At 43.1% G+C, this 10,123-nt stretch overlaps 1 protein-coding gene across 1 annotated transcript; it reads right to left on the reverse strand.

The window, feature by feature from the left end:
- Positions 1-353: 353 nt before the first annotated feature.
- On the reverse strand, positions 354-8,431 carry LOC121549187 (TATA box-binding protein-associated factor RNA polymerase I subunit A-like). Its single transcript, XM_041861047.2, has 11 exons — positions 8,380-8,431; positions 8,102-8,259; positions 6,578-6,741; positions 6,368-6,481; positions 5,954-6,152; positions 5,608-5,729; positions 5,194-5,352; positions 2,851-2,917; positions 2,412-2,535; positions 2,074-2,231; positions 354-1,821 (listed from the first exon to the last, which is right to left on the reverse strand). Exons 2-11 carry the CDS (start codon positions 8,235-8,237, stop codon positions 1,664-1,666), a joined length of 1,401 nt encoding a protein of 466 aa, XP_041716981.2. The 5' UTR covers positions 8,238-8,259; positions 8,380-8,431; the 3' UTR covers positions 354-1,663.
- Positions 8,432-10,123: the final 1,692 nt, after the last annotated feature.

Consider the following 10,123-nt stretch of genomic DNA (forward strand, 5'->3'; position numbering starts at 1 on the left):
CTGATGAATGCCTGAACATAACACCTCAAAGGAAAAGACAAGGAGAGCCTATATATATTTTACTCATGTCACTACTTTTTAAGACTATGCCCATGGACATCCTTTGAGATACAAGATTAGAAAAATAGGTAACACTTGCATATCACACACAAAGTCCTCTAGCCATGTGAGCTCAATGAAATGAATGAATGTGTATTCCCTAGGGGTGAATTACGGTATATTCATTCAGGACACATAAATATTGCTTTACCCAGAGTTTAAATATTGAATCACTCATGCATTACATTGAAAATAAATTAACATTATCAAACTAAAGTGCCATGGGTGAGACAAAAATACTTAGGCTTCACAGATTCATTCATCACAAACAACTTTATTCATTTAGAGCTATGCACCCACCCAATCCACAGTGTTTATTCAGTAACAACGTGTACAAAATATAGCAGCCACATTTACCATACCACAGGCACAGAGATTACAAAAATGAATCAGGTACAAGAGCGCAAATTCAAACAACAAAGTCATTCACTTTACAGTACAGAGTACTTGATCATGTAACCTCCTGACATTGAATAGTACTGGCCACAGTTAGTTGTTCAGGAACACAAGGCTTAATCGCAGGTTCTGATAACAAACATGAGTGTGTGATGTCGTCCTTAATCATGATAAAGCTGGGCCCACTGTTCCCTGGCAGCCTGCGAACCCTCGGCCTGTGAAATTGAGCTCTGTTATCCTGCATCGAGCGGCTGGAGGGGTGTACAGTAATCAGATTTGCGTTCCGCCTGTGTGTGTGTGTAAGTGTGTGTGTGTGTGTGTGTGATGGATAGGTGTGGAAGGAGCCAAGGCTGTGTGTTCTCCCTCCCTCCATTTTACCTCAGGGACCCAAGGCTGCTTCCAACCAGGGATATCACTCATGTGATGTCATCACACAGAGACAGAGGACCGCAGAGCAAAGGTTTTATTGAACCACCAAACTGAGGGTGTCTGTCGTGTCACGTGAACGTGACTGAAGAATCGCCACAGCAGTTTATAAAAATGTAGTTTTTTTTTCTCCGTATCACTGCACTGTCCTTTGCGTCTGTTGTCATGATGCTGCTCTTTGGCGTCCCCAAATGCTTTAGCAATTCCAACATGTCGCCGCCGCCTAAATGCAGCTGGGTTCTCCATGTATCAGCGGAAGTTCAGTTGAGGCCACACCTGCCTCAGAGCTTATTACCTAGACATAATACTGTAGCACGCCCAGACTCCCTTTTCCCTACCAACTACCACAGTGAACACAGCTTTCAATTTCTGCTTCTTATAAGATGGAGCAGCAGCAGCACACAGAGCAACTCAAAACATAGGCATAGCGTGAGTGCTCCCTGGTGGACAATCACAGAACTTGACATGTAAAGCATTGCAATGCAATGAGAGGCCTGCCTCTTCTTGAAGGGGGGGAATGGTCATCTGGCTGCAACTACTGTCTGCAGATAACCAAGAACATTCTAGATAAGAAAAATAATGTAGTTGGAGCAACTGTCATGGAAGGGGAGAGAGTCTGACCTGATGACTGTATGAGGAGGACATGTCTGCCATGATCTGGCAATGGTGGAAGCACTTCACACATTTTCAAAATGTTTGTTCTCGCCACTGTGCCGGTGGCATTCTTGGAGCTTTCTTAAGGTCAGTCTTGGCTTTGTTGTCCACTTTCTCTTCTGAGCCTTCTTATATTTCTTAGCTGTCTAGGATTCCTTATCCTTTTCTTTGCCCTCTTAGCCTTCTGAGCCTCAGAAGTTACTCCTTTTCGGGCTTCCTTACCAACACGGTGGTACATGGAAGTATCTGGCAAAAGAGACAATGGGTTAGCCTACATAAGATGTCATACTGCCACTTTTCCACTATCAGAACCAGGAAAAACTAGAGCTAAGGACAGCCAAGCACTGTGGTTCAAGGAAGTAAACGTATTCTTAAACTAATTGTATTTTTTGCCACATAGTGCCAAGGCTGCAAATACTGACAATAAGTGGGGACATCTCTTAATCTCACACAACTGAAAGAAAGAAAATAAAGGTGTTACTTTGTAGCTTCACTTACAGCGAGGACAAAAGGCTTCAACCACAAAGCTCTTCACTTCCAGTAGCTCTCTATTCTCTGCCAAATCTTTCCTGGCCTGGAATGTTGAGAAGTGTATTGCTAGCCACCAGTCCTTTCTGTTCGCCATCTCCTCTGCAAAACTCTTCCGCCATTGTTTTCTAAAGGAAAAAATAAACCAGTGGAATTGGCACAAATTAAGCATGATATAAGGGCTTGACAATTAGCCATGAGAAGAGATAAGCAATGTATGCCGACATTACATTTATTCGAAGGGAATGCATTTTCAAAGTCATCCTTTTGAGAGAGAGAGTAGTGTGGATTCATGCAGCCATCCTTACTTCATCCTCAGTCTCTTGATGATGTTCCTCAAATGGTTCCAGACATCCAAGCTGCTCCTCCAACTGGAGTAGTCCAGGAGATCCAGAACCACACCTAGAGCCTTCTGAAGATCACCCTCTTTCTCTGAAAAAAAAATACTCACCCTTTACTATGAACACCTTCAAAAGGACCAACGTCAATGTGAAGAGCACATCCACCAAACACATTCATCTTAATGTGTAAAAGCCACAGAGGACAGAAACACACCCGACAACATTGAAAACTGACCAAAACATCAAGATAGACTTTAAAATGGCTTGTTTTCCTCATTTTACACCCTAGTGTGCCTTTAAGGCACTAGAAGCCAATATAATGTTATGATTGTAGCAGAAGAGAACAGTATTCCGGCATCAACTCATGACTTGGGACCAATGTATGCAGGATCTTATATTCACATACCCGATTGTAGCAGAAGAGAACAGTATTCCGGCATCATCTCATGACTTGGGACCAATGTATGCAGGATCTAAGGCAAATGTAATGGAAAACATGGACTAATTAAACAGTACTGTCTCTATTGAGAGGCAGAGCGCAGGACTAACTGTAGCCTAGAGATTTCTTGGTCACAATTAAGTACCTTACTGTGATTGTTTTAAAATAAAATGGTCAAAAGAAACAGAAATAGAAATTGCTTCTTAGCAAAGAGCCATTTCTCAAGCAAGAATTTTGCTAGGACTGTCTGGGAGTGGTCTGAGCGGGGAGGGGAAAACCGAAAACGAGCTGTTATTAGCAGAGACGTTTGGAACTCTCTTATTGGTCTATTAACTAATTTACCACCAGGAAGTCCAAAACTCCACCCCACCAAAACAGGCAGACATTTCAGGCGGTCTCGTCAAACAACTCATCCACTAAAAGGGCGTTATCATCATTTTCACAGTATTATTCAAACCTGTAGAAATATATATACAGTGAAGGAAAAAAGTATTTGATCCCCTGGTGATTTTGTACGTTTGCCCACTGACAAAGACATGATCAGTCTATCATTTTAATGGTAGGTTTATTTGAACAGTGAGAGACAGAATAACAAAAAAAAAATCCAGAAAAACGCATGTCAAAAATGTTATAAATTGATTTGCATTTTAAATGAGGGAAATAAGTATTTGACCCCTCTGCAAAACATGACTTAGTACTTGGTGGCAAAACCCTTGTTGGCAATCACAGAGGTCAGACGTTTCTTGTAGTTGGCCACCAGGTTTGCACACATCTCAGGAGGGATTTTCTCCCACTCCTCTTTGCAGATCTTCTCCAAGTCATTAAGGTTTCAAGGCTGACGTTTGGCAACTCGAACCTTCAGCTCCCTCCACATATTTTCTATGGGATTAAGGTCTGGAGACTAGCTAGGCCACTCCAGGACCTTCATGTGCTTCTTCTTGAGCCACTCCTTTGTTGCCTTGGCCGTGTGTTTTGTGTCATTGTCATTCTGGAATACCCATCCACGACCCATTTTCAATGCCCTGGCTGAGGGAAGGAGGGTCTCACCCAAGATTTGACGGTACATGGCCCCGTCCATCGTCCCTTTGTTGCGCTGAAGTTGTCCTGTTCTCTTAGCAGAAAAACACTCCCAAAGCATAATGTTTCCACCTCCATGTTTGACGGTGGGGATGGTGTTCTTGGGGTCATAGGCAGCCTTCCTCCTCCTCCAAACACGGCGAGTTGAGTTGATGCCAAAGAGCTCGATTTTGGTCTCATCTGACCACAACAATTTCACCCAGTTCTCCTCTGAATCATTCAGATGTTCATTGGCAAACTTCAGACGGGCCTGTATATGTGCTTTCTTGAGCATGGGGACCTCGCGGGCGGGGCAGGATTTCAGTCCTTCACGGCGTAGTGTGTTACCAATTGTTTTCTTGGTGACTATGGTCCCAGCTGCCTTGAGATCATTGACAAGATCCTCCCGTGTAGTTCTGGGCTGATTCCTCACCGTTCTCATGATCATTGCAACTCCACGAGGTGAGATCTTGCATGGAGCCTCAGGCCGAGGGAGATTGACAGTTATTTTGTGTTTCTTCCATTTGCGAATAATCACACCAACTGTTGTCACCTTCTCACAAAGCTGCTTGGCGATGGTCTTGTAGCCCATTCCAGCCTTGTGTAGGTCTACAATCTTGTCCCTGACATCCTTGGAGAGCTCTTTGGTCTTGGCCATGGTGGAGAGTTTGGAATCTGATTGATTGATTGCTTCTGTGGACAGGTGTCTTTTATAGAGGTAACAAGCTGAGATTTGGAGCACTCCCTTTAAGAGTGTGCTCCTAATCTCAGCTCGTTACCTGTATAAAAGACACCTGGGAGCCAGAAATCTTTCTGATTGAGAGGGGTCAAATACTTATTTCCCTCATTAAAATGCTAATCAATTTATAACATTTTTTACATGCGTTTTTCTGGAAGTTTTTGTTGTTATTCTGTCTCTCACTGTTCAAATAAACCTACCATTAAAATTATAGACTGATCATTTCTTCGTCAGTGGGCAAACGTACAAAATCAGCAGGGGATCAAATACTTTTTTCCCCTCACTGTAAAACACAGGAAAATCTAGTTTTTTACTGCACTTTAACAATGACATTAACAAACATCTGCCTCGCCTAGAATACTCTATATTGTAAAAGGAAAGGAAACACCACAGAAAAAAAAACTTGGAAGATTCTTTCATTTAATAAAAATTAAGGTTTAAACAAACAGAAGCCAGTGCCCAGCATTTCAGCTAGACGTCCCTGTTAAGAACACCAACATTGGCCTCAGTCCTACCTTCAGCACTTTGAGAAGTTTCTTCAATGGTTGGTTGTGTTTCTTCATGTACCGGTATAGGTAGACATGGGCATTGGGGTTGGGGGGGAAACTGTTGTCATAGGCATAGTCATTCAGAACCGTCACAGCTCCCTCGTGATCGTTGTAGAATTCCAGCATCTGCCATTGGCACACGCAAGTCAAAACATTAAATCATCATAGGTTGTCTGATAAGGGAAAGTAGTTAAATGATGGAAAAGTAATACAATTATGGAAAAAGGGGATGCCAGGGGCCATGTTTAGTAGGGCAAATTGTAGCAAACCATTTTGAAACTGAAAAATGAAAACAAGTGTTTTTTATTGGACAAATTCAAGTAATTCGGTTTGGAAAATGTTCTCCTGTTTCATGCGTACTAAACACGAACCAGTACTTACATCAATGTAACTCAGAACAAAAGGATCCCAGACGCCAGGAAGCTTCATGATCTCCTTCAGGTTCACAGAGGATTGTCGGAAGTAGCTATGCATTTCTTGGTTAACTGCTGCATCATACTCATCTAAAAATGTCAAACGTCCATTTTAAGCCAAAGCACAAGCACAGGTTATGGTTACCTTTTATTTGACCATGCTTTTTGAAATGCTTTGGAATGATGTCCCTAAAGGCGCAGTTACATTACCTGGCCAGTAGATGGGGATGTAACAACATAAGGATTTCTACTATCCCAATGTCATTGAAACCAATGAATAATGGTCGCTTGGTGGTTGCCAGGTGTCCTCTTACCTGTGCTGGATACAGTGGCTTTCTTGTCACTCCAGATGAAGTAATCCAGGAAGCCACTGTAGGCCTGGATCAGCTTAATCCTCTGGGACTGACCGGCTGACTGCTTGCCGTACCTCCAGCTCTCAGCGATGGACAGCTGACGCTTGGCATCCTCAAACTGCCCGTTGACCAGGAGGTGGAACGAGTGCTCCAGACAGACCTTCAGGACAAAACACTTCCTCAAAGCACGTTGATATACATTTCGATTGTAAAGACATTCCATCCATTTGTTTGTTTTTGAAGATGTCATAATGGCTCATAAGAAAAAGTACAGATGTGTTGACTGTCCTATATGACTTTTTTTTAACCTATCGACTTAGGGTCCTTTAGTAGGGCTGATAGTGTAGAGATCAAGAGGTCAATTAAGGAACATACCTTCAGGTAATGCTTTACTCCTGAGTGTTTCACTCGCTCATAGAAGCTGTTGTAGTCTTCCAGCTTCGATTCGGGATGGTGGTGTAGTATCTCTGTGCCTATCCTCCAAATTATCTGAAAGACAAAGTTTGAAGAAATCAAACTTAGCATCTATACAGTATTTCTTAGCTACACTTTGTGAGTGTTCAGTCAGTCCAAAGATAGACCTACCTCAGCGTAGAGTTGTGGCATGTTTGCAGTGGTATCCTCCAGTGTCTGTGAGTAACTGGCCATGTACTCTGCGGCATCCTGCCATCTATGGTGCAGCAAGACCTCCCTGATGTGTTGGAGGCAGTTCCTTGTGGTCTTGTGAAAGCCAGTCTCACGGGGTGTCTCTGTAATGAAACAGACATAGCTACTGATTAATAAGACTAAAGAGAGCATCTTATGTAAAGATGAAAACGATAATCAGACACTGACATACACTACGTGACCAAAAGTATGTGGACACCTGCTCGTCAAACATCTAATTCCAAAATCATGGGCATTAATATGGAGTTGTACACCCTTTGCTGCTATAACAGCCTCCACTCTTCTGGAAAGGCTTTCCACTAGATGTTGGAAAATTGCTGCGGGGACTTGCTTCCATTCAGCCACAAGAGCTTAAGTGAGGTTGGGCACTGATGTTGGACGATTAGTCCAGGCTGGCAGTCGGCATTCAAATTCATCCCAAAGGTGTTTGATGGGGTTGAGGTCAGGGCTCTGAGCTAGCCAGTCAAGTTCTTCCACATTTCTGTATGGACCTCGCTTTGTGCACGGGGGCATTATCATGCTGAAACAGGAAAGGGCCTTCCCCAAACTGTTGCCACAAAGTTGGAAGCACAGAATTGTCTAGAATGTCAATGTAAGCTGTAGCGTTAAGATTTCCCTTCACTGGAACTAAGGGTCCTAGCCCAAACCATGAAAAACAGCCCCAGACTATTATTCCTCCACCACCTAACTTTACAGTTGGTGCAATGCATTCGGGCAGGCAGCGTTCTCCTTGCATCCACCAAACCCAGATTCTTCCGTCAGACTGCCAGATGGTGACATGTGACAACGCGTTTCCACTGCTCCAGAGTCCAATGGCGGCGATCTTTACACCACTCCAGTCGACGCTTGGCATTGCGCATGGGGATCTTAGGCTTGTGTGCGGCTGCTCGGCCCGACTAACAGTTATTGTGCTGACATTGCTTTTAGAGGCAGTTTGGAACTCGGTAGTGAGTGTTGCGACCTAGGATTGATGATTTTTTACAAGCTATGTGCTTCAGCACTCGGCGGTCCTCTGTGAGCTTGTGTGGCCTACCCCACTTCGCGGCTGAGCCGTTGTTGCTCCTAGACGTTTCCACTTCACAACAACAGCACTTTAAGTTAATTGAGGCAGCCCTAGCAGGGCAGAAACTTGACGAACTGACTTGTTGGAAAGGGTGGCATCCTATGACCATGCCATGTTGAATATCACTGAGCTCTTCAGTAAGGCCATTCTACTGCCAATGTTTGTGTATGGAGATTGCATGGCTGTGTACTCGATTTTATACACCTGTAAGCAACGGGTGTGGCTGAAATAGCCGAATCCAATAATTTGAAGGGGTGTCCACATACTTTTGTGTATACATAGTGTATGTAGCACCAATCGGTAGGCAGGACCTTGAACTAGCTGGTTTAGCTTACTCGAGGGTTCACATATTCCTCTACACACTGTATTTTATCAATTACCTTTAAATATAGGAGGCGCCAGGGGTAGGTTTGGCTTCTTGATTCGTTTTCTGTTGATTGATTCATCATCATCTGAAGACTCATTTTCGCCCAGTTCTTCTCCAGGTACCCTGAGTTCCGACTCCAGATCATCCATGACTCACCATTTGAAGTTCGACCTATTTTCGTAAACAATCATGTGAAAGCCACAATATATATATATATATATATATATATGTTATATTTTTAGCAAAATATAATGTAGGTAGTTTAGCAAAAAGTGTGAATTTGCTCCAAACCCCATGCATGCTACCAACGCCTCGTCAGCGACACAAAATAAAATAATTCCGGGTCATGGAATTTCTGAGTTTTTCAAAATAAAGGTCGACCACGTAATAGTAGAAAAGTATCATTAAACTGTATTTATTCATGATAAAAATAATTGTCTAAACATTAACAATGATTCATATTTGTTCCTACTTAAGTGGTATTTGGTTAAAAGTGCAATACACTGTATTCTTCTTCTTCTTCTTCTTCTTCTGTGGGCGTTATGGTGGACTACAACCCAAAAAGGTGTATTGCCGCCACCAACTGGATGGGTTGAAGCCAAAACAAGGTAAAAAATAAAATCCATACGTGATAGGGAAACTAACTCAATCCACCCAAATAAAAATAGTACATTGACAAAACAAAACTCCTATTTCTTCCTTCTTTCAATTCTCCATATCTCCCTTCTCAGGCTCTAGGGTCTGAGACGGTGGTACGGCTTGTGACAATATTCCATGTAACTCCTTCGTCGAGAAATCTTTCAGCCCCAGGAACCTCTCCGCCGCTTCCACAATGATTTCTATCTTCCTGGACCTTCTCTCCACCTTGGCAGTGCCATTTATCACCATAGCTATAAAGGCCACAAAGTCCACCTTCTTAACCTTTGAAATATCAGGATCCTGCTGGTGAAAGGCAACCCCTGCAGCCTGCAGTGAAGGCCTTTCCATTTTACATTTACATTTTTGTCATTTAGCAGACGCTCTTATCCAGAGCGACTTACAGTTAGTGGACTTCAAGTGCACCATTCAAACCCTCAACCCTTTTACCAGCTGCTGCATATGATACAGTGGGGAAAAAAAGTATTTAGTCAGCCACCAATTGTGCAAGTTCTCCAACTTAAAAAGATGAGAGAGGCCTGTAATTTTCATCATAGGTACACGTCAACTATGACAGACAAAAGTAGAAAACTAAATCCAGAAAATCACATTGTAGGATTTTTTATGAATTTATTTGCAAATTATGGTGGAAAATAAGTATTTGGTCACCTACAAACAAGCAAGATTTCTGGCTCTCACAGACCTGTAACTTCTTCTTTAAGAGGCTCCTCTGTCCTCCACTCGTTACCTGTATTAATGGCACCTGTTTGAACTTGTTATCAGTATAAAAGACACCTGTCCACAACCTCAAACAGTCACACTCCAAACTCCACTATGGCCAAGACCAAAGAGCTGTCAAAGGACACCAGAAACAAAATTGTAGACCTGCACCAGGCTGGGAAGACTGAATCTGCAATAGGTAAGCAGCTTGGATTGAAGAAATCAACTGTGGGAGCAATTATTAGGAAATGGAAGACATACAAGACCACTGATAATCTCCCTTGATCTGGGGCTCCACGCAAGATCTCACCCCGTGTGGTCAAAATGATCACAAGAACGGTGAGCAAAAATCCCAGAACCACACGGGGGGACCTAGTGAATGACCTGCAGAGAGCTGGGACCAAAGTAACAAAGCCTACCATCAGTAACACACTACGCCGCCAGGGACTCAAATCCTGCAGTGCCAGACGTGTCCCCCTGCTTAAGCCAGTATATGTCCAGGCCCGTCTGAAGTTTGCTAGAGTGCATTTGGATGATCCAGAAGAGGATTGGGAGAATGTCATATGGTCAGATGAAACCAAAATAGAACTTTTTGGTAAAAACTCAACTCGTCGTGTTTGGAGGACAAAGAATGCTGAGTTCTATCCAAAGAACACCATACCTACTGTGAAGCATGGGG

The sequence above is a fragment of the Coregonus clupeaformis genome, chromosome 33 (genome assembly GCF_020615455.1).
Source record: "Coregonus clupeaformis isolate EN_2021a chromosome 33, ASM2061545v1, whole genome shotgun sequence".
Taxonomy (NCBI): Eukaryota; Metazoa; Chordata; class Actinopteri; order Salmoniformes; family Salmonidae; genus Coregonus; species Coregonus clupeaformis.

What these genes read in the sequence shown, in the direction of transcription:
- LOC121549187 (XM_041861047.2), bottom strand. Translation starts at nt 8,237, where the DNA reads ATGGATGATCTGGAGTCGGAACTCAGGGTACCTGGAGAAGAACTGGGC. An exon ending in GGCGCCTCCTATATTTAAAG is followed by an intron (nt 6,742 to 8,101) that starts GTAATTGATAAA and finishes GTTTCATTACAG; the next exon opens with AGACACCCCGTGAGACTGGC. An exon ending in ATCAAGAGACTGAGGATGAA is followed by an intron (nt 2,232 to 2,411) that starts GTAAGGATGGCT and finishes TTTTTCCTTTAG; the next exon opens with AAAACAATGGCGGAAGAGTT.